Source organism: Branchiostoma floridae, chromosome 5 (assembly GCF_000003815.2).
Source record: "Branchiostoma floridae strain S238N-H82 chromosome 5, Bfl_VNyyK, whole genome shotgun sequence".
Lineage (NCBI taxonomy): Eukaryota > Metazoa > Chordata > Leptocardii > Amphioxiformes > Branchiostomatidae > Branchiostoma > Branchiostoma floridae.
This window is the reverse complement of record NC_049983.1, coordinates 9,693,688-9,718,462: the sequence shown is the minus strand read 5'-3', so window position 1 is coordinate 9,718,462 and position 24,775 is coordinate 9,693,688. Positions and strand designations below refer to the sequence as shown.

The 24,775-nt window shown below is 39.8% G+C and overlaps 1 protein-coding gene and 1 long non-coding RNA gene across 2 annotated transcripts in view; both read right to left on the bottom strand.

Moving 5' to 3' along the window:
• Positions 1–3,764: 3,764 nt before the first annotated feature.
• LOC118416779 lies at positions 3,765–5,179 on the bottom strand. The gene is made up of 3 exons (XR_004831259.1): positions 5,124–5,179; positions 4,279–4,377; positions 3,765–3,864 (listed from the first exon to the last, which is right to left on the bottom strand). It is a non-coding gene; the product is annotated as an uncharacterized LOC118416779 (long non-coding RNA).
• Positions 5,180–8,314: 3,135 nt separating this feature from the next.
• LOC118416778 (TBC1 domain family member 30-like) overlaps positions 8,315–24,775 on the bottom strand; it is a 37,251-nt gene continuing 20,790 nt past the window's right edge. The window contains exons 4-12 of the mRNA XM_035822024.1: positions 21,489–21,554; positions 18,716–18,841; positions 16,261–16,437; positions 15,573–15,741; positions 14,815–14,983; positions 13,448–13,553; positions 12,442–12,670; positions 11,336–11,527; positions 8,315–10,913 (exon numbers count right to left, since the gene is read on the bottom strand). Of these exons, the coding sequence (XP_035677917.1) occupies positions 9,838–10,913; positions 11,336–11,527; positions 12,442–12,670; positions 13,448–13,553; positions 14,815–14,983; positions 15,573–15,741; positions 16,261–16,437; positions 18,716–18,841; positions 21,489–21,554 (2,310 nt within the window). The 3' untranslated portion in view covers positions 8,315–9,837. The remainder of the gene's footprint in view (positions 10,914–11,335; positions 11,528–12,441; positions 12,671–13,447; positions 13,554–14,814; positions 14,984–15,572; positions 15,742–16,260; positions 16,438–18,715; positions 18,842–21,488; positions 21,555–24,775) is intronic.

Sequence of the window (24,775 nt, the reverse complement as noted above, 5' to 3'; positions counted from 1 at the left end):
TTTGATAATTTTTTTTCGGGACATGTTTGGGTGATGATTTTTAAGTGGTAAGTAGCTGTATAAATGAATAGTAAGGTGTGTAAGTTTTGGCCACTTAGGGGTTTTGCTGGGGCGGTGAAAGTCATTCTTGTGTTAGGTTTTGAGAAGGAATTATGGAAGCAGGGGTCGATGGATCGGAATGACTGTAGGTATGCAGATAGCTTAGGTAGTGATGTACATAATTGTATGATTATTATGCAAATTAGGAGGTAATTAGCAGAATGCAATAGGTATGTGTGCAAACCGTTGTAGGGTACGTGTCTGTGGACAGAAATCTCATGAACGGCATGACAGATTGATCTGATATTTGGTATGTGGGTAGCTCTTGAGACAGTGAAGAAACGTACGTGGCGTTTTATCGTTTAGTGGCTTTTGACGGTTTTGCCGGCGATGTTTGTAGTTGGAAAATAGGTCCGGCAGTAAACCAGTGTGGCTATATTTGGGTGTAATGGCGTAATGGTTCTATATTTGGGTACTGACGTTATGCTCATGCCCAAGCCGACTGCAATGGTTATATGTTGGTTGTTACGTCATGCAGTTGTGCATGGACCTACCCGACCCCACAGGAAGTGACCCCCAAGGTCATAGTTGCGACAGACGTTTGTATCGAAGACTACAAGAAAATGGTTTATAGGGATAGTACATTATACATGATGGTGTGTACATGTATCCCATAAGATTTGATAATCTGTAGACCAAGAATAAGGGTAATGATGATATTGTATACAGGGGCGTATATCATACGTTTTAAAAGGGTCTATACACGTAACAGTTACTACCGGTACAATACATTGCTGGACAAAGTTACGTAAAGTTTATGTACGAAGTGGAGCAGGGTTAAGTGTTTTTCACAGTAACTTGTAGTCATTGATATGATTGTTTAAAGGGACTGTACATTAGACATATGGGATACACAATGTAGTGGACTGCATTGTGAAACAAAGAATGTTACATCATCATTGTTGCAAGCAACAAGTCGGCAATAATGATCTCTACCGCAGGAGTCGTATATTATACGTAAAGGGGGTTGTACAAAAAACTATTATTACTTTGTGGAAAGGTCCATGCAATGTATCAAGTCGTCAATATTTGTTTTATCTCGATAGTCCATTATACACATTGGAAGTATATAACGTACTAAATTGCGGAGCTAGGCAGCAATGTGCATATTTAATATCTATAAATATCTTTTTTCAGTTACAAATGTAATACATGTACGTTTGACTGTCCTGTTATGAAATGCTGCGGATTAATTAATTGTGCAAACTAGCCCCTGGTTTGCATTGATAGAACTTGATTATAGAAGGCATCCCCCAAGTTATCTAGAGATCAAAAATCACGACGATCCGTCAACCCTTCCCATGTTATTACCCTCCAAAGGGATGATGCAATTGCGCACGCGCGCAAGACTTGGTGTAAATTCCGGGAATTTTTACAAAGGCCACAGCATGTAAATCTTATGGATGACATCCTCTGCAGACTGCAAAAAAAGTGCGATAGGGTGAAAAAAACAAGATAGGTGAAAAAAAACAGCTACATTTTCAAAAATAGGCACCATAAAGTTCTGATGACTGTTGTAAAAAGAATTAAAGGGACAAAACATGGCATCAGAGCCAACAAGGCATTCATTCCTGTTTTTAAGACATGCACTGGTATGGTAAAAGTGACACTAGTGTCGTAGACTCGGAAAAAATCCTGTAGAATTCCGGACAATTTTGCCAATCGGACGTATCATATACTGTTAGGCTAGCCCCTGAGATGTCTATAAAAAAACACCCTCAAACCACCACACCCTCACCCATTTCACGAAGGTTGAGTTCTGCGAACGCTTGTTAAACAATTGATAATATGATGATGACTTCAAAACAAACCCTGGACCATTACAGCTGGAACGACACAGGCAAACTCTTACTGATACAGACATGTCACTTGTAGTATCAGGGTCACTTTCAGTTAGTTGTGATGGAAGTATTTTTACAATTCCTGTGAGTAAAGCAGATCTAATGATCAGTACAGCAGAAAGCCCACTTAACATTTTCGATGTACTGTTGGTCCAATTCATAGGGATTGGTTACGTTACGTCGATGTAGATTAGACATCCAGGTAATAAGATACGCCAAAAATAGTTACTCAAGCAACTGGATATGGTTTTGAAACGGTCAGACGTTTCGGATAGAATCCACTATCCTTCGTCAGTGACACTGAAGAGATCTGGAAGAAACACGTCTTTTATACTCTAACTATGAATGAAGACAATTTCAGATGTCCAATAGGAAAGGTTGTAAGAGTCATTTGCATTAACTGTGTCTTAGCCTTGCTATCCTTTGAAATCCAAATTGTCTTCAGCTTGACTTTGGCTTTTAGTTAGCTTTGTTTTCTTTGGAATCCAAATTGTCTTCAGTCTGAATTGTCTTACAACCTTACAACCTATTGGACATCTGAAATTGTCTTCGTTCATAGTTAGAGTATAAAAGACGTGTTTCTTCCGGATCTCTTCAGTGTCACTGACGAAGGATAGTGGATTCTATCCGAAACGTCTGACCGTTTCAAAACCATATCCAGTTGCTTGAGTAACTATTTTTGGCGATTGTTTACGTTATACGGGCTTAAGTTAACAGCAAAGTTACCAAGGTGTTTCGTGGTTGTACTGTGGCTACAGCTATGAGTAAAGCTTGTATATTTTCTGTCTGTCCGCTTGTCTGCTGCACAGTGAGTACCCCATCCGATACGGACATATCAATTGTATCAAGGTAGCTTACTGTTGTAAGGGAACCCTGTACAGGTCATGTACGTAAGACTAGATGCGTCAGTGCAATTATCATTTTCTACATCTTGTGGCTCCAATACAAACTTAGTAAATGGATAGTTTGAAAGACTATAAAGTAAACAGCAAAGTCACCTTGAGCTTGGTTTTAGCGTCCACCGTCGCTCCAGCTGTGAGTAAAGCTTGTACAGTTGTTGTGGAGCGGTACTCGATTGCATGATGGAGAGCAGTATATCCCTGTACAGAGACAACAGTAGAGAAGCTCCATGGAAGATTACGGTTTACAAGTTTAGACATATTTCCTGCCTAAATGCTCAGGCCCCATGCAATGTACATTGATTTGTATTTCACATACAAGAGATTTAGATGACTAGGTTCTGATGTAGGTACATAGTTATCTATTACACACATGGAAAATCATGCCTGCTTACATGCTTAAGCCCCCGGGCGAAAAGGCAGCAACATGTCTGGGTATAGTTGTACCTGTTGATCCGTGTCAAGTACCATATCTAGGCAGATCCTAGGTCACCACATGACTTTCCATCTACACTAAACAAACTTACCTCATCGTTCCTTGCATTACTGTCCGCTCCAGCTGTCAGTAAAGCTTGTACAGTTTTAAATTTTGTGTGTCTGTTCTCGATTGCATGCTGGAGGGCAGTCCGTCCCTGTACCGACACAAGAGCAGAGAAGCTCCATGAAAGATTACGGTTCACAAGTTTAGAAAAATTTCCTGCCTTCTTGCTCAGGCCACATGCAATTTACATTGATTTGTATTTCACTACATTGATTTGTATTTCACATTCAAGAGAACTAAGCTCTGATGCACGTACATAGTAATCTTTGTACAGATAGAAATGTGCCTGGCTACATGCATAGCACCAGTTAATGCACAATGTGTGTCTGAGCATTGTTGGTCCGTTTGGAGGTCCACAGGCAGACTTTACATTGAGCAAACTCACCTCGTTGTCTCGTGCATTACTGTCCGCTCCAGCTGCCAGTAAAGCCTTTACCGTTCCTGTGTGTCCGCCGTTTGCTGCACGGTGTAGAGGGGTCCATCTCTGCATAGAGAACATGAACATACCATCAGACCAGTTATTGTCGTTATTAGAGCAATGACATGTGTCAGTGTCGTTATCAATGACATGTGTCAGTGTCGTTATCAATGACATGTGTCAGTGTCGTTATTACAGTAATGTGCACGTGTCAGTGCAGTTATCAAAGTAATGTGTCAGTGTCCTTATCATTTTCTACGTCTTATGGCTCCATGGCTCCATTACAAGCTCAGGACAGGGGCAGTTAGATAATCTCCAAGCAGATCCTATGGTGCCATAAGATAGTATCAAAGCTGGCCAAGGAGTATAGCCAGCCAAAGGGAGTCAAATGGGAGTGTTTGATACTATAGTACGCCATCGTGGATCTGCTTGGAGATTAGAAGTTAGACAGACTCATGATCAAGTAAGCAGCAAACATACCGCGGAGCTTCTTGAGTCAACAGTCGCTCCAGCTCTGAGTAAAGCTTTTACAGCTCTTGTGTGGCCGTTCCATGATGCATGGTGGAGAGCAGTCCATCCCTATTCGAGATAAGAGCAGAGAAGCCCCGTGTGAGACTGGAATTGGCCAGACTTGAATTGTACCCCGATAGGTTCAAGTTCAAGGGTGGAATAACGGCGGTTTTCACATTCATGTACTCAAATACAAACTTTTCAGAACTACTTGCACAGAGTGGTGAGCTGATATATAACGTTAAGGGCCAATGCCATCTGTAACACTGCTCACTTTGATATTGAAAAGAGAAACTAAGTCTAATAAACTCCCTTGTGCAACAGATTTTTCCTTCCTTGGTTGAGAAGAACGTTCCCGAATGTGCTTGAAGAGGAAGTCATGCACTACAGATGTGTTCAGAATTCAATAATGGCTTAAATGTGAAGGCTGTATGTGAAGATATCGTATATAGTAAAGTGTCGAACAACAGATCGATTCGTCAGAGCCATTGTCATTCTCTACGTCTTGTTGCAGTACAGGAACGTGGATAGCATACAGATGTTTGTCCAATGCACTTAGATAAAAACAGAATTACTAGGCTAAGCACAAAGTTACGATAGGCTAACATCAAGTTCCGAAAAGTAGGCTAAGGTCAAGCTCATCTGTAACAGTGTGCAATGTTGAAGGAAACTGGGTTTCATAAACTCGCCTTTGGAACTTGTTTCTTTGATTTGATTTGACAAGAACGTTGTCATTTACGTCAATATGATATCGTAGAAGCATGAGTAAATCTCGTGATGAGGTTGTATCAACTGTCACAATATGATTAACTTACGTCGCTGGTGGAAGCATTGACTTCGACTCCCTCGGCTAAGAGCTGCCGAAGTCTATCCTCATCTCCCCGGCTGGCGGCATCTCTCAGCTTCTGTGGAACAGAACTATGCAGTATCAGACTCCGGTCACTGAAGTCTAGCCTCTAGAGATGTTATTTATCTTCTTCTTAGGCCATGTTGATTTGATCAGATGGATGACATCCGCGCGAGCATTAATTTTCGTCCGAGAACCCGGGGCACTATAGGAAGCACAGGACCCTCAACGCGTCACACATTTTACAATTCTTTACAGGAGTGTTATAATGTTACAATTATATTATTACTAGCGTCATCTGTGTGATGATTTTTAACAACCAACACATGATTTATAATATGGGACCTTAGGAAAGCAGAGGGTTACTTTTCAACGAAAACATTGTTGTCGGACGATTGATCACCGTCATACCGGGTGTCTGTTGCTTCACGATGCACTTCCCTACTTGGTGCAGTCACTACAATATACTAGTACGTAACAGTGAATTCTTTAGACTGTTAAATTTAGAAGACGAGTTCACCAACCTTTTCTTTTTCCTCCATGTGTTTTTCTGCCGTAGTTCTGCTGTTGTCAAAAACACCGGCGCTTCGTGGTGCCGCAAATCTGTTAGGCCATATCTAGTAGATACCTAAGTAGATTTTTCCTTTTCTATAGAAGGTAAATTTAAAACAATTATTCACAATTAAGAATGCTGTCTTCCATGTAGATGATTAGAGGCGCAATGCGGCTGCGCGTTACATTTCTTTCGCTTTCCGAAATGGAATTGTACATAGTAGCGACAATAAATTATCATAAATCATAAATCATGACTGACAGGTGTTGCCCATAGGGCCGACAGGTGTAAACATATGTAAATATATACAATTGTTCAAAGGTTACCCGATTGTGCAGAAATCCGAGCAGATATCAGGTGCCACGTAAAATCAAAATAGCGGACCCAAGTGACGTCGTCAAGGGCGACAACAGAAATAGAATATTCGAAACCTTGACGCCTGGAGCAGACGGTGCCCCCTCGATAAATGTACATCAATAAATACACAGAAACGTTAGCCATGTAGTACCGCATCCACCATTTTGGCCACTTCACATCTTGGAGCTTAGTTGGGTGCAGGTACTGTAACAATGTAATCAATACTGTGCCCGCTGTTTTGATCTTCGTTGGGAGTGACATAAAGCAAATAAAAGAGATACAGAACATCCTTTAAGCTTTACAGGTGTTTTGTAGTACTCGTATCGTCACTATAGATATACGGAAAGTAGTGTAGAACCGCATCCGCTAGTTTGTTGCAAGTTCAGAAGGACACGGGTACTTAATTACTGGGTGCAGGTACAATGACAAGGTAAACAACATTGTGTCTGCTCAGTGCTTCATGAGCACCCCTTACAGTATGCTTCAGTATACAGAACTTACACTTTTCAATGCCGTGTTCTGGAAGTCGTGTTCTTGATGATAGATAGCTATTGGACTCGGTAAAAAGTTGTAAAGGTTTGGGGTTAGATTTACTTTTAGGATTGACAGTGTTGCAAGGAGAGCAGGCAGGTATAACCAACCATACAGGTGTTACCGGTATGAAGCCGTACAGAAATCTGGTGTCACTTGAGGTCAAAAACGTCTGCCCTACCTTCGTCTTCAAAGACGACAGCAGAAGCAACAAGTTTACAATAGTCTCGCTCTGCGTACGCCCCCTCCTCGAACATGTATCCGCCATTTTGCTACAAAGTCAAAGGTCGCAAGTTTTGCTTTAGTTGGGTACACAGGAAAAGTACGGGGTAAACAACACCGTGTCTGCTCTTTTAACTTATTTTTACAGCAAAATGAACCAAACAAGAGAGCTACAGGCCAGCATTAAAGCTGTACAGGTGTCCCCTCGATAGATATCATCTCTGTCATTCTTCAACTCACCTGACAAAAGGGAAGACGGCATGAACTCTCACGGGACACACAGCTATGTAAAATACAATTCACAACATGAGAGTCAAACTTAACGGGGCACAGACATGCACGCGCACCTGAAATATCTCAATTTCACTTCAAATTCTTTGATAAACTGACGTCCAGCCCAAGGCAAGGTTCCGTTAGTGCTACATGAGTACCACCTTACAGAAACCTATAGAATTCCTGTTTTAGACTAAAATCAAGAAAGTGTGTTACAAAACTTAAGTGAGCTTTTGGCGGGGTGTTTTGCTCCAGACCCCGGCCGGTGACTGGAAGTGCTCTAAAATTACGCACGAAGCTTTCATGAGCACCTGGGTCTATACACCAACCTCACAAAACTCCTCTGACTTACCTTAAGGTCTTCTTGGGAAGATTGTTGAGTTTTCTGTTGATCCAGAGAAACCTTCAATAAAATAACTTTCTCTTTTCTAACGGTGCCTGACTTCCGGGTTAGTCACGTGAAGGCGACTCCCGACAGCCTTTGTTGTTATAAGGCAGGTGTACCGGACCTGCAGTACCCATGGCCAAAGCAATGGGAGTATCGAAAGTGCAAAATGGAACTAAATGGAATACTTTTTCATGGGGGACATTTCTGCATGAGGGATACTTTTACTTGGGGACATTTCTGCATTGGAGACACTTTTTATGGGGGTACACATTTCTGCATGGAGGAACACTTTTTCAGTGGGAGACACTTTTCAATAAGAGATATATACTTTTTCATGGGGGACATTTCTGCATGGGAGGACAGTTTTTATGGGGGTATTTCTGATTGTGGGGACACTTTTTCACCATCAAGTTTATCCTCAAGTCGTTTTGTTAGTGTCCACATGTTGCTTCCGTATGTAAAGACAGAGACAGTAGTTGCTTGCACGCTTCATAGTATTTGGTAAACTCGATTCCCTTATTGGCGAGAGCTTTTCTATGGCTACGCGGGCTTTAACAATACGTGTATTCACCTTAAGTATTCAGTTGAGGCGATGTTGCTATCCAGGTGTGTATAATTGCCCACCTTATTTATAGGCTTTCCGTCCAGAGATGCTATATCACCCTGCTTGTTAAAAGAGATATGTTTTGTTTACGTTTACTATGCATTTGGCAACTTTTTCTATGGAGAATTTATAGCTTCACCTTTTCATATGTATCACTCAAGAGAGCAAGATCGTCAGTGAAGTTCGCATCGTTAATATATCAAGAAGGAATAATGACCGAGAATCGCAGGATTCAGAATATAGCTTTTATTGCCATTTCAACTGATTTCAACATAATTTTTCTCCTGATTGCAGTAGGGTCTTCTTAATTAGCACATGTACAACAGAAATCTTCTCTTCGTCATTTGTTCAGCAGCTACATGTAGAATTCATGATTATCTACAATGCAATTCCAAAAATTACCGTTTTGCACCACCCCCATTGCAACCTCAATCATCGCCTTTAATGCAATAAATCTAAACTTAATCCTGAAGTAACGCTAGGCGTAAATATATCTTTCTTTCGTTGCCAACCTGAATACATATAATAGCATATCTATGAATGTACAAGAAATATGTACATCGTAATTGAATTGGTGTATCATAAATCTGCTTAACAATAGCAAAATGTACAGGTTTATACAGTATGCTCCATTACCGCAAAGCATAGAATCTATTCTAGCACAGCATATACTAACTAATGTGTGGTTCCACCAAACACATCACAACTTTTTCGTCACAAAATCTAAACTATCGTCAGAAGAGAAGCATATGCATCTCTCCATAGAAACTTCATTTGCATCTTGATTATGTAATACAACCATGATATCAAATCTTAAGACTAGACCTTAAAGAAAATCCTTGTCAAAAAAACTTACAGCTTCTTTCCAATTGCTAATTGTATGAGAATCAAATCAATATTGACATTGTACGTTCTCTTCAACTTTGTTTCCAACAAATTCGGTTTGCCTCTTTAAAGTTGAACAAAAGAAAATGAAGAAAGCATAAGATAGTATAATAATTAAATTCTATCAAATTAAATGTACATGAAGCAAACAAATGAATCAAATCGACATATTGCAAAATAAGAAAACTTGCAATAGTCTAATCTTTTAAGTCAGAGATCAGACTTTAAAAGTTATTTGTTGACATTCATATCACCAATTGCACTGTATTAGCTGATGAAACCATGGAATGGAAGAGTTCAGCCCTTCATACATTGGCAACCTCATAGAACAGTGATGTTAGCTATGGCACATATGTCTGTGTCAAAAAGGAAATCACTAGACAAATACAGTACTATTTCCCTAACTACCAGTGCATCAAGTACAGCATTCTTGTTGCACATGTCTCCAAGTATTTTTTAAATGAAGCGGGCAGCCAACTATGTGTTCAGATATAGTGTTTGTGTCCTTTGTATGTTCTTTACACCAAAAGAGATTTTGAAACATCATCAATTTGAATCAACAGTTCTTATCTCATTGAGTTTGACAGGCATGAGCCTAAACAAAACTGTTGAGAATTATGATTAGTAAAGCATGTTGAAGAACTATCCATATGCCAGAACACCTCTACAGTGAGAAGAAGACTACAGCTGATCTACATTTTTCAGCATCACGTGACCACAACTCTACAGTCAGTGGTCCTCATTACTGTCATCTCAACGAAAAAGTAAGCTTGTCTTTAATACATTTGAAAAGGTCTGCATCAAATGCCCACAAATCAATGTACATCTCAATTGTACAATATCAGGTATAAGCTATATGTACACCACGACTATCTGTAGGTGGTGGTCTTGGAAGCACTGGCCATGTACTGCCTCTGGAGACACTGGTTGATATGTGACCTCTTGATCACTGGAAAGGGTCCCTTAGTTGGCGAGGTGACAGTCTCATTCTCCGCTGTCTGTTTGTACAAGCTCAACTGTACGCCGTTCTTTGTCTTGGCCGTCTTGAACTGTTTGGGTCGCGGGAAGGGATAGAACTTGGCTGTATTCGTTCCCGCGCTGTCAGGCCGCGCCTTTGTTGACTTGATTCCCGGAATGGTCGGACTGGAAGGCCTCTGGTTCTCATTGGAAGACGTACTGGAGGGGGAGGGGTCTTTGGGTGAGAAGTTACTGATGGCTTCAAGGTCAAGGTCAGTCGGACGCTGCTTCTTCTTGTTGGTGTCAGCGGAGCTGACGTCGGTTTCCCCAGTGTTCAAAGGTTTCCACGTTTCTGTTGGCACGGTGCTGTCATTTTCGCTGGAGCTGTCGCATGCTGAGCCCACTTCCCTGGCCATAAAGTCATGAGTCTCGTCCTCGCTGGATGGTTGGATTGGCGAGAGGACGGTGTTGTTTTGCTCCACGGTGTTGTTTTGCTCTCGGTCTGGCACAGATTTCAGTTCAGGTTCGCTGTCGGAGGTGTCGCACACCTCGCTCTCTTTCCCTTCCTCCTGTATCTCCTCCATACCGGTCCTGTCGGACATCACGCTCCCTTCCCTGCTGTCCACCGACTCCCGCTCCTTGGACCCCGTGTTTTCCGACCCTTCGCTTCCCACGCTGGATTCCACGCTGTGCTCCGAGCTCCTACGCTCAGTCGTTGACCTTCCCATTGAGGACGTCCACTGGATCTGGATTTCGACACCGCCGCTGGAGTCTTCGTTCCCAGACTCCTTTTTAACGCCCTCCCTCCTGCCATCGGTCGGATGTCTCCCTTTCTGGGGAGCAGGGCGGATCTCAGGCCCCTTTATTCTCTTGGTCTTCCCCTGGATGCTGGCGATCTTCCTGGCCACGTACAGGTGGTTCATGGCAATGGGTGTGTCCCTGGCAGTGGCTGAGAACTTATGGGTGCTTGTACTTTTGTTTTCGTTACCTAGAAAATAGACAAACAAATTGTTGTGATTAGTTTTCTAGGTAAGACAAATTGTTAGGATTAGGTAGATGTAGCAATCATCCTTCTGTCTTCTACTAAACAATCATTTCTATCTTGTACTTGTCAACTGTGAAATAAGTCCAACTGATACATGCAAATTTTCATACTCTTTCGACTTTTGACTGGGAGTAAAAAAAAGTGTATATCCTGCCAAATTTGATAGACTGTATTACATTGTATTTTATATTTGGAATAGACTTCCTTTCAAAATCACAAGATCGGAGATGCAAGGTGCTGTTCTTCTGCTAGGGGGCATTTCAATTACATTGTACTAGAAAGACAACTGCACTGCTGTACTTGTCTGCTAGGTGGCATCATTACAGAATAAACCATGTATCCACACTCCCACACTGCCCACTCACCCTGTTTTGGATAGATGAGGTGTGTTCTCTGTTGCTTCTGGCGGATACGCATGTACTGCTTCTTGAGCGCAGTGATATCAGTGGACATTCGCTCCATCAGAGCCGTGCGGGTCATCTCGATATGCTCCGTACGGCTCGAGTACGCTCCCGGGCTCACCTCCCGCATGTCGCTCACTGGCTTCTGTTCTCCCTCTGGTAAAGGAGAGATTCACAAACTTAGCCCTCTCTCTGCTATGGGTACAAAATAAGCATCAGAGCCAGTATGGTGTACACCAAATGTCTGCTTGGACTGTAAGGTTTAAGATACTTTAAGAGACCTTAAGAAATCTTTTTGCTATTATTACGTCTTGACGCTAGAAGTCCCTCCAATGATTGTACAGACCATTTTCATCCCATACTATGCACTCTTATATTTAGTAGATTAGCCTTATTTACTGTAGTTATGCATCAGTAGATGCCATGCTCTATACATTTTGTACCTTGTACAATTGTTGCCCAATAAAGTTATCATTATTACAATTGTTATTATTATTTCTAAAAGCGAACATACCATGTGACTTTTACAATGTAACTTGGCCAAGAAAAATCTCTTATACAAAAGATTGTCATTTTTGGCAAAAGTTAAAGGCAACCTAAGCAATATCACATTGTTAAAAGTGGAAATATTCTGAATAAGGCAGTCTGTATAATATTGACATCTAATGCACTATCTTAGAACATTTACATCATTATTTCATAAATTGAGCCGTTAAAAACAGCGCGGGAATGAGTTGCACAAGGATTCCAAATCAAGTCCTTATTTTTGGGGGGTACAATAATAAGGAATATCCTCGTGCAACTTGTCTCTGGGCTGTTTTCAACCGCTCAAAGTATCAAATTATGATGTAAATGTGAGAATACAGTGCAGTAGATGTCAATATCATGCAGATTGCCTTATTCAGAATATTTCCACTTTGATGCTGTAATATTGCTTAGGTTGCCTTAGGTCGATGTCATCAAAGCCTGATTCATATCATTAAGATGGTACCAAAAGAAAAGATGCCTTTCTTGAAAGTAGACCTGTTCTTAGACTAAGAAAACAGTCCAAAAGTCAGAGGAATGCTCACCCTTTTTCTTGGGTGAAGTTTCTGGAGGGAAGATCCCTCCAAAGCAGCCAATAGCCATGGCTAGATCATCCTCGTCCAGTTCCACCTCCTCATCACTGTTAGTGGCCATCTTCATGGCCTTCTTGGCCTTGTCTGTACCCAGCGGGGAGAACGGTGTGATGTTGTAAGTGTACTTCTCTCGCAGTTCGTCCAAACCGGGGAAGGGAAACGGCGCCAAACTGTACACAGTCTACAGCAGAAGAAATGGATTATTGGTGGTTCTATTTATTTATCTATTATAAGTTTATTGCAGATTCTTGCCCATGGGCTAATTGCAGGTAACATGAGAGATTCAAACAGTGTAAAAAAAAATAATAAAAGCAAGTATCTGCTCTAGTCTAAAGCTAACTCTCGGTTATTGGGTAGACAGTTTATGGCAGAAGAAATTATGGATCATGGTTCTATTTATTTATTTATTTCAATTTATTAATCCAGGAAACACATTTTGCCACTTGGCATCCTACAGGCACGCTCAAACAAAATATAATCCACTTTATCGAATCATAAATGTAAGAAGATATGTGCGTCATAGGCATGCATGTGCAGACAGATGCATATAAAGATTTAATGATGTAGTATTCTCTACAAATCAAGACAGAGACAGGAAAAATTTGAGACAGACTTATAGGCACCATATCAATCATTTTGACTCTCAAATATGTGATACTGAGTGCTCTCAAATCATATGTTCTGGTGGTATTCTAATCTTGGATTGAGCACTGTTACTGTAATACTGTACTAAGACTAAAAAGAATCATTCGCTTCAACTTTGATCTTGAATGCAATCTTCGTTCACAACATTCTTATAACTGCTCAAAATCAAATTACTTGAAGACTGGCATTACAATCTTTACAAAATCTCACTGTTACCCCAGCGTTTCAACCAAGAAATTACAAAGAAAAAAGTATCTGTGTTGGCTTTTATTTTCTTTTATTGCCAAAACAGGGACTCCCATCAGATACTGACCTGCACAAGTTCATTGGGGTCGATGAGGTTCATCATGAGCATCTCCTGACACAACATGGCCATGGTGCCGTAGAACTGGTCTGCAGAGTCCAGGTCCCTCAGGCGGCTGCAGGGAACAGACAGTAACACGGTTACAGACAACCTTATCAGATTTCTCCGCCACACAATTCGATTCTAATAGGCCACCATCCGGAGGGTTTATTTTTAAGAGCTGTTTGTAATGCCATGGTAGCTCGAATGTCTTTGGTGTTTCCAGAAAAAGAGAAAAAATAATCTTGTACAGAAGTAAACAGGTAAGGGACTACATTTAGCAGCTAGCAGATCTAGAGCACTTTGGACAAATGCTTCCGGATGTTTACAGCTTAAAGTTGCATATCTTTTAAAAAAAAACCTTCTCTGCTATACGACAGATCATAATGACCCCCAGTGGAGGTCCTCACACCTCATTAAAAGTAGAAAAATCTCAAGATTTATTCCATAAATCTCAAGATTTCATGCTAAATCTTGATTTCCATCTTGAATCTTGAGATATTTTGAGACCAATCTCAAGATTAAGTCTCAAGATTATTTCAAAAATGGTTTTGAGACCTCTTGGAAGATTTATATCAAAGCCATTTTCAGTCATGTCAATAAGATAAAAATTAGATAACCATATTTGCACAACTTGAAAAAGGCAGAGTCTCTAAATACGTCAACCTCTGGCATTCCCGATGTGCAATGGGCCCCGAATCATTCATTTTCATTGAATCTATTCATTTTCTTTGAATCTATTCATTTGTTGGCTGTCTAGCTGGCATAAAGATTACAACAATGCAAGAAGACAAGATAACATCTGGATGAACCCTTGAACACTCAATTACCAGTAAATGGCATTTAAACCCCATTTTGTGACAAATGCCATAATGCATTTTGCCATTTTTTTTCACTGACTAGAAGTTCAGAAACAGCTGCTACAAGAACTAGATGTCACCTTGTCATCAATAGGCAGCTTTCAAAATGTTCACTTCCAGCTGTGCCCCTGTCTAGCAGTAAACTCTTAGCTTATCATGCACATGTTCTATCTTTACCTATTTTTAATGTACAACTATTTCATTCTACTTAATATATGTTCATTTTTGTATTGTATATGTATACATGTATGTTGTGGTCATGATATCAGTCTGCTGCCTGGTGTCCACATTGTTTTGTATGTAGCTCTTTAAGTACTATTATCTGCATAGCTATTAGTTGTCATTGGTTGCCATACATTGTACCCTGTGCGATTGTTGAGCAATAAATTCATCCATAATGTAATCTTGTATTGTACTTGTCACAACCTGAATAAAGTCAAAGACAAGATATGAAGGGAGTCTAAACAAGAGACTCACTCTCCCAGTTTGGCCCAGATAGCCAGGGCTGTCCTCAGCAGAATCTCCGACCCCTCGAAGAAGACAGAGTCCCACACCCTGAGCACTGTAGACTTGGGCAGGCAGGTTGCAAACAGAGTCAGGAACCATTGCATCACAAACACGTTGGTCAGGGGAGGCTCATAGTTCCCTGTAAACATCAAGGAAAAACTGCATTAGTGAGGTGGAAGAAAAAGAGAAAGCATGGCATTTTGAAAATAGATTTGAAAATATTCTGAGACTGAGACAACTTGTGCTGAATGCTGTGAAAATTGAAGATTTCAGGGGGTATGGACAATACAGAGGGAACAGACATGGTGGGGTATTGAAGCTACAGATAGAATTCATGTAGAACATGGTGCTACAGGTACAGATTGATCAACAAGAATGGTATATTGGGGATACTTTAGCTGCTTTGCGTAAAAGATGGAATACAGAATGATGCATTTGTAAGTAAATAGGTCTTGTCTACAATATATATATGTATATAAACCTTGACAGAGATGTATAATTCATGAAACTGCCATGACAACACTACAACAGTACTGAAGATAATCAGGACCATGTCTTAAAACTATCCACAGTAAGAATATAAATGCAAAAAAAGAGCAATGGAGCAAGGTTAATCTTATCACTAATTCTACAGACTGAACATTCAGCACTAAGGAGAGAGCAATTCTTCAGGGTTCTTCAAACTACACATTCAGCACCAAGGAGAGAACCATTGAAATGCTTATTACCTTGAGGGTTAGAGTTGGCCCTTTTCTGTAAGTCATCCAGATGTTTAGATAGGTCAGGCAGCCGTATCCTGAGCAGCTCCCTGAACACTGCCATATCCACAGACAAGGCACGCAGGTTGTTGGCAAAGAAGCTATCCGGCAGCACGTAGTCAATCAGGTAGATCATCACCTGGGGAACAATATTTAATATAGTTCCTAATGAATTTATTGTTCTCTTTTCCTAAGGTTGTATTCAATTCCTCCTATGTTCTATTTGCTAGTAGGATTTATTTGCTTACATACATCTCCATGCTGAGAAATTGGTCATGAAATAAATCTGTATTGACTACAAAAATAGACAACATAGGGATTTTTTTAAGGAACAGATGTAAGTCTAAATGAACTACATTGTAGTAAACATTCTGTAATTTTGTATTGATTCTAGGAACTTCAACAGCACATCCCTATTTAAAAAAATGCAAATAGTATCTATTCTCTATTTCTACAGCATTACAAGGGATTCTTTTTGGAAGAACAGATTAAAGTCTAAATGAACTACATTGTAGTAAAACATTCTGTAATTTTGTATTGATGCTCGGATTTTCGCAAATCCCTACAGTAAAAAAAAATGTAAAATAGTGTCATCTCTCTATTTCTACTTATCTCAAATTCTATACAAATATGACCCCAAACGTTTGACCCCACTGACCTTGAGAGCATCCTCCTCCACCCTCTCCACGACCTCCAGGATGAGAGCAGCGAGGACGTTGAACCCCTGGCAGTACCCCACAGACTTGTTCCAGCGAGCGTAGGCCAGCAGGACTCTCTTCAGCACCACCCTGTCCTGCTCTGCACAGAATCCACTGCACCCCGTTCTGTGGAGGTCCTACAGAAAAGCATACAAAATGCATTTGCTTTAACAGGCTGAATAAAAGTTTTGAATGGGAACAGTAGAGTCCCAGATATCTTACTAAGGCAAAAAAAAATTGTTAACAGTGAGAAAGATGTTTTGGCTAGCTGATGAATGAATTATTTCATATTTATGATAATAATAATCCAACACAATAATTAACATCTGCATTCAACTGTTATAATTCCAACAGGGAACCTAATTATAAGAGCACAACAAGAGCTGTCTTCAGGACATGTGGTGGGACAGATATTTTTAAAAGTGGTCGGATAAAAATTCCACCCGGTTCGTCAAGAAATCTGAGTTTATGACATGAAATTGATGAAAATATATTTTCAGAAGCTAAAAATTACAAACTTAAGAAGAAGAAGGGACAACTAGGGCTACCAAACAATGAATGCAATGAAAAAACATTAAAATCTATTGTGCAGTCTTTTTGAAAAATGTAATGAAAACCTTGATATCTGAAGTGTCCTTATACCAGAGATAGATTACTGATGCTGAATTTGTAGATGCTGAAATCTCCTTAAATCTGATTTTTAGTGTGTCGGTCCCAGGGTACCCAAAATGAGTTTATGTTATCTCTTATTTGTCACACCCATGAGAAAAGGCCATGCATGTGTAAGCCTACTTTAGTTCAAACACTGATCATTTGGAATATGGAAAAACACCCTATATTGGGGAAATCTGTCAGTAAACCTAATGTGATATGTAGGTGATAGGCAAGCAATGATCACATTAATGATGAAAGAAACATGCAAATGGGTATTCTACATGTACCTACCTGTCAAAATTTATCAGACCCCAGTTTCATGTTGTTTCCAAATATGTAATTTAAGTTATTTCTTTTCCCATAATTGTGGAAATCAAATTACATGATGAGTATGAGCAATCAAGCAAGGCCAGTAAAGGTATAGAATATCCATACATTGGTATAAACATTGGTGTAAAATATCTTCATTCTACCCAGTCTGTAATTCAAGCCCAGCCTTTCTTCCATGAAATACCATACACAGGACAGAATACAAGTCAGCCATTTCTGACATGACCCACACAGTCTGAATTCTGGTAATCTTATCCAATGCATTATTGGCTTAAGTGAAGTAAGATGCATTGCCTTTAATATCCCTCCAATACAGTGTTAAGCCCATAACATTTGCAACATTACCTGCAGCAAAATACCACCTGGGGCACCGGGGGCATAACCTTTCCATCTTTGTAATCCACAACACCATGTGAATACCACGTAGACCAAACTACAAATCACCATCAATAGTTTTCAATACATGACTCAGAGTGCATCCCTCTATCCTGGTACGGAAATTTGCTTACACACTACTTAAAAATAATTTCTCCTAATCAACTTTATGATTTGAAACTGAATGAAAATGTATCTTTTTATCCCTAAGATGATAAATTTAACCTCAAATATTGATAACATAGGATCCCAAATAATGGGTGGTATAGATTAAGATCTAAAGATGTTTCAATGCCCAGTAGATACAATTGTACCCAACACATGCAGTTTTAAATACACTTCAGTTAATATGACTAGTAACTGAAATTCACAACACCATGTACACACCAAACTACAGATCAACTGGCAGTTTCCAATACCCATTAGATATATGATTCACAACATATGCACCCCAAACTACACATCAACCTCCAGGTTTCAAAACCTTAGTAGATATGACTATTATCTGTAATGCACAACATATACACCAGACTACATATCAACCTACAGTATTCAAAACCTAGTAGATATGACTAACTATGAGAGATGGGTGCACCTACTCTGCTGTACAAGCCACAGGCAAGATAAAGTGAAATGTAGAGTTGCTGTCACAAATCAGTTCGTACTGAAATCCCCCTTTCTCCATGAGCTCATAGCTTCTGTACAAAAGTAACAACTAACTAGCTAAATGTAATAGATGTGAAAGTATTTACCATAGCTTTACAAGTCCCAAATCATGGTGAAGCTGTGAAATTTATCATTTCTGGCACAAACCATGGCAAATGCCTTCTGAAACCCCCTTTCACTCCATCAGCCGCTTCTGTATGTACAAAAATGACAACTAACTGGGGTAAGGGATGACAGCCTTTATCCTGGCTATACAGACATCAAGCTAACTGTCCATGATTAAACTGTGAAACTTAGTATTTCTGGCACATATCTATTTTTACTGAAACCCCTTAGTATTTCCCATGGGCTAGAAGTTTCTGTGGGAAGAGACAGAATCTATCCACCAACCTTGACAATTTGAACGCCGAGTTTATCGTCGTCAGGGTTGCTGCGCTCGTTGAAGGCCAGTCGACACATCTTGTCCCAGTCCAGCTGCAGGTTCTGGATGTGCTTATCAGCCAGACACAGCCACACCTGCAAATAATACAGGTCAAGTTATAGTGACCATTCAGAGCGTTGTTTTTTTCCAGAAAATGCACATTTCCTTTAGATGGTACATGTAGTGAGGAAAAATAGAAAATATAAGTAGGGAAAATAGGGAAAATGTGAGTTACGAAAAGATGGAAATTGAGTGAGAAAAACAGGGATATTTTGAGTTGGAAAAACAGGAAATTGAGTAAGAAAAACAGTAGGAGATATACATGTAGAGCAATTCAGTAGGAAAAATGGAAAAATGGGACACTTGAGTAGGGGAAAGAAGCAATTTTGGTAAGAAAAACAGGGAATTTGAGTTTAAAAATAGAGAAAGTGAGTGGAAATAAATGGCAATGTGAGTTGGATAAACAGAGAAATTGAATAGGAAAAACATGAAATTTGAGTAGAAGAAACAGGGAATACGAGTTGGAAAACAAGTTGTGTAGGGAGAATGGGAAATTGTGTACTACATTAAGCATACATATAAGTTTCCCAATTCATCAGAACATTTGCAGCTCATTGTGTTGGAGATTTTAAGGCATGTGTACATATATCAACTCCAGCACAACCATCCTGTCCTTGGTGCTGAAAATGTAAGTCGTGTGCCTCAACTTGATACTTCTGCTCTAAAACACACAGAAAAATTCATAATTCTTGCTCATAATTATGTTCTTAGTGTTAGACTTGATTCTAAACAATATCACCTACATTTTTGTACTTTGTAGTTGTTGTTTTCAATTTCACAAGAGCTGCACCCTTCTTAAATTTTATTTTATATAAATTGGTTCCCTCTCTCCTGCCAAAGTTGATAGGTTTATTGTTGATGGCTGAAATGAAGAGAAATTGGCTCTCTTCTTCCCGTATACACACAAGTACCATTGCCTTACTCTATGATGATGCACTTTGCATAGTTGACATATGCTTCCAAAAGGTTAATCTACAATAAGTGCTGTTTGACCTTTCAGTTTGGCCTGATGGTGAACTTTACAGCGCTGTTACAGCTAAGTGATATCAATGGTAGTTCACCTTTATACAAGGGTAACCTTCATCAGTTTTCTATTTCAAAACTGACCATTTCGGGACGTAAAATCAAGCAGAGGGTGGTTTCAAACTGCAATATTTTCAAATATTGTAATACATGTACAACAGATGGTGGCTTCAACTACAAAATTTTCAGAATATTCTGATATGAAACCACTGCCTGTTGCTTGATATGCCTATTAAGACCCATTTTTTAAAAACAACTGATATAGGTTAACCAGTGGATAAAGATGAATTAGCATTGTGACCTGTCCTTGGTGCTGAAATAACATTTCAATGTTATATTGGCCAGCTATGCTGGCATTTATCAAACCTACAGTGTTGCTTCAAATGCAAGAGATGGCATTTGTCCAATCTACAGTGTTGCTTCAAATGCAAGAGCCGTCCTCCAAATATTTCACATCAAATCACTGAACAGGGAGGGTAACTATAACCCTGCTGGAAACTTTACCGCTATTACCCGCACGGCTGCACTAAATCACCCGAAGCACCCCTGCACCCCATCCCTGACTGGAACCTTCATTTGTCAAGAATGGCTTTCAATTAGCTGCACCAGTTCCTGCCTGATGAAAAGGAGCGGCTATCCCCTGATTACCGTCCCCGTTCCAGGCTTATTTGCATGGGAAATGGAGGCTATTACCTGGGGATTACTGTCTATTGATAGAAGGTAACAGGGCGAGATTGCTTTGACTTGCAGGTGTGTTTCGAATGTGTGGTGGGGATTGGACATAAATACTTCTGGCAGCCATCTGACAATGTAGGCTTGAATGTCTACAATGCTTTTGAGCTGAAATCTTACATATTTCATTGTTGATGTGCTACAATGGCACAAACTGGGGAATTCATATCCATGCACAAAAGTTGTCCTGATCCCAAGATAACATTAGATGGAACGTACATCTGAAAATGTGTTTGAGTTTAAGTTTCTTCTCGTCTTCCATAATAATATTTCAAGGTCAAGTTTAATTCAAAGAGAGATTGCAATGACAGAAGTAGCATTATTGTCCATAATGCTTTTCTCCTTAGACTTTCCGCTGTTAAAAGTAGTTTACCTTTATCTGTGGGATAACCTATATTTGTTGTCTTTAAACACAGGGATATCAAGCCAATGAACAGTGGTTTCAAAATATGAAAATGTTGCAAATTAAAACCATCATCCAGTGAATATCCTTAATTACCATGTTTTTAAAGACGACGGATATAGGTTACCCTGCGGATAAAGGTGAACTAGCATTAAACATCCCTACGGCTTTCAGCCTGCAGACATACTATGTAGCACCCTGAATAGATAATGGTCGCCTCTGTAGCTTCTGACAGAAATGAAATGCACCACACATGCCATCTGGACTGGTGTGATAAGCAACTCAAACTACTGGAAGCTTCATATTACAGCTGTCTGGCTTGGTAAATGATTGCAAGGTAACGTCATTTTGACCAATTATTTTGATGCATCATTTTGACTCAGCCTTTAGGGGGTCTTTGAATGTCCATTGAGTATGTATCAAAAGAAAATGCACCGTATCAATGTCTGTATTTTGGCGATAAGACATCCCATATATACCATAGGTGGGAATGATTTTCCTGCAAAAGGATCTTCTAGACTTACCCTTTTCCGCCACTCGCTGGGAAGGCCATGGGGGAGACGCACAACAGCCTTCATGGCATCAAACCACTGAAAAACAATGTAGGGTTTGTTAGAAACAGTATTCACATGAACTAGTACATTGTGTAATTTAAAAAGAAATATATTTAAAAAAATACTGTTACAGCTCAATACAATAAAACTTTGATTTTGTACTTTTCACAAGAATTGTTTTGGTTGGTGATAACAAATATAATTCTTTTTCAAAATTAGTGTACATACAGATGGCAAAATAATACTTGTCCACAAGAAAACATTATTTCACGAAAGTACACCACATAACTTCTTGGAGTATACTACTTTTGTTGTAGACAATCACGGATGTTCTTTTCTACTGATGTCAAATTATGTATGGGTTACAACATGCTAGTACTTAATATAGAGGTACATGTAAATCCCAACTGTACGTGTGTGTGTGTGTGTGTGTGTGAGGTTATTCACTTCAGGTAGAAATCAGAGCCACCATAAAATACTGTTTTACCAAGTTGAAAGTATATCACATTCTGTTTTACCACTGATCTCAAATTATGCATGGAAACAGCATACTACATTGTAGGTCTGCAGAGGTGCATGTAAATGCTTTTCATCACTCCCCAAAGCGCTAAGTAAGATCTCATAATGCTCCACTATTTCCAGAACCTCCCAGAGTCTACTCCAACCCTGATACGTTTCTGTCTAGTACCATAATCCCACGAGCTGTAAGGCCAATGGAAGAGCATCATATACGCTGCCCTTGGCCTCCGCCCCTTGTGATCGCCAATAATCTCACCGCATAAAAAAAATGCATCATGCTTGTTTGGTTCCTCTCTTTCGTATCTCCATGTATTTGCAGAACCTCCAAGAGTCTACTCCAACTCTGATACATTTCTGTCTACCGTAATCCCACATGCTGCAAGGACAATGAAACAGCCTTTGCCCCTTGTGATCGCCAATAATCTCGCCGTGTAAAAAAAATGCATAATGCATGTACGGTTCCCCCTTATATTAACCCAATTCTGTCACAAACTGGGAAGACGAACATCTTGAAGACAAATGAAGCCTCCTAGATACTCGTTCAAGGGTCAGAACATTGCTATTCACACCGTGTTGTGTTATGAAGAATGGCTCCGCTTTCAAACATTGAGCCGAAGGATCCATTTCCATGGTAGGCTTAGCTAATGTCTCCTCCTTAGAGGCAGTATCAAAATGTGTGGCCATCCATGAATTATGGGGACTATGTGACAGCAAAATGGCTTTATAAAACAGATTGCTTTCTAAAGATGGTGCAGTACGTGGCTTTACTATTGCTATATGGCATGTAAAGTTGTACAGCAGATAGCTGCCAAAGATATTGCTATCATAATACTGAGGAAAAGCACAAGATATATGAGATGTGTTTTGCCATTTTCAGTATCTGCAGATGTTTTCTTCTGCTTCACAAAGTAAATTGAAAAGGCAGATTTGAGTTGACATAATACATCTTCTAGGCTAGGGGATGTCATATCTTTTTAGTGCATAAACTCAGCAAGAACTGTAGAAAATTATTATCATTTAGAAAACACTAATAATGGTATAGCTAAATAAAACCATCTAGATTGGTCATATCAAAGCAAATCAAAACATGAATCCTTAACAAGATTCTATTTTTTGACTCAATTTCGTTTTGCCCGAGTGCACAAACTTTTGATTAGCTGAGGGACCGTACAGCGGAAATGAAGTCTTATCATTCCCCAGTAACTCAATACTACATGCTGAACTGACCTCTTCCAATCTGGCAGCAATCAATGAACCACTTTGATCTGGGGAGAAAGATTCTACAAGGACATTCATTTGGCAGTTACTTGATAAATAGCCAAGGGCATGTTTGAAGATTACTCGGACCCAGCATCTCGGCTATGTCACTAAGTTGCTATGCGCTTTCTCTATAAGACTTTTATTTCCAGAGACGAGAGCAGTTGGTTGCCTCTTGTAGTTACAAGTAGTGTCAGTAATGCACGCATACATCCCAGGTGCTTTCACATGTGTCAAAAGAAATGTGTCTTTTACTGACTGCTTGTGTATTTGGGCTCTTTACATCATTGAAGTTGGCACTTTGTTTTAAAGACTGAGTTTGTGAGCTTGCGGTATCTTTGAGTTTGCATGCAAAATAATGATTATGATGTTAATCTTCTCTCTGATTTCATCACTGAAATTTCCTGTCAGCCTATGGGGACAACTTTGGACCCAAGCCAACCTTCAATTTCAAATCCTATCAGTTGCCTGTATACTCTAGCTAGCTATATGGTCTTCTTTCTCACTGTCACTCTACAATCCAAAACACTAACCAAAAACCTTATATCTCCATTCTACAGATGTAACAACTCAATGGGAAGTCAGGCACCTCTACTGGCAGTGTGATGAGTTTGTGGTTGTGAAGTGACAGAATAAAGTTTAAAATTCCCCTTTCTCTCTAGCACAAATGCAGTCTAATAAAATAACATTTCTATATATAGTCTCCTAACATTTAATGCCAGAAGGGTACATATAATGCTGCACTATGCAAGCCCAGATTGCCAATCCCATGAACAAGGTAAGCCTTAGTCCCTGTGGTGGTCGCATCAGACGCAGTCTTCCGATCCGCCACTGAAAATGTCACTGGATCAACTCATACGAATTCCCCACACAACATCAGACATCAAGGCACTCCTCACTTGATCAAAGTACAGGAACTGATGTACATGTATGGGCAGGAAAGCCATTTATTCCTGCTATTTGGGTCAGGCAGTTTTCCTGTCTGCAGCCTAGAATCCCACCAGCCAGTTAAAATTCAGCATTACTCCTAACTTGATCAAAGCACACTGGAACTGCACTGATGTAGAATGTACATGTACATGTCTTGGCAGAAAAGCCATTTAGAGAGATTTTCCTGCTTTATAGGGTGAGACAGTCTTCTGTGCTTTAGAATTCTGGTTATAATAAAGCATTGCCCTTCCACTAATGAGCATCTGTGTCACAAATATAGGATCAGCTTCAGTCTAGTTCAGTTCAGAGATGAAATTATTTCAACAAGATTGAAAATATACTTCAGATGTAAGGTGCGCAGCAGACTGATATTTCAAAAATCTAATTTCTAAAAAATGAAAAATGCAATCTACAATTTTTTCAAACTACATGTACATTGTACAACGTGTGACTGCTTGCTTTTCATTGATAGACTTTGGTTTGCTGATATAGATCTGAGCTGAAAATATGACGTCAATGCATCAAAATGGAATATTTTCACCTCAGATGTC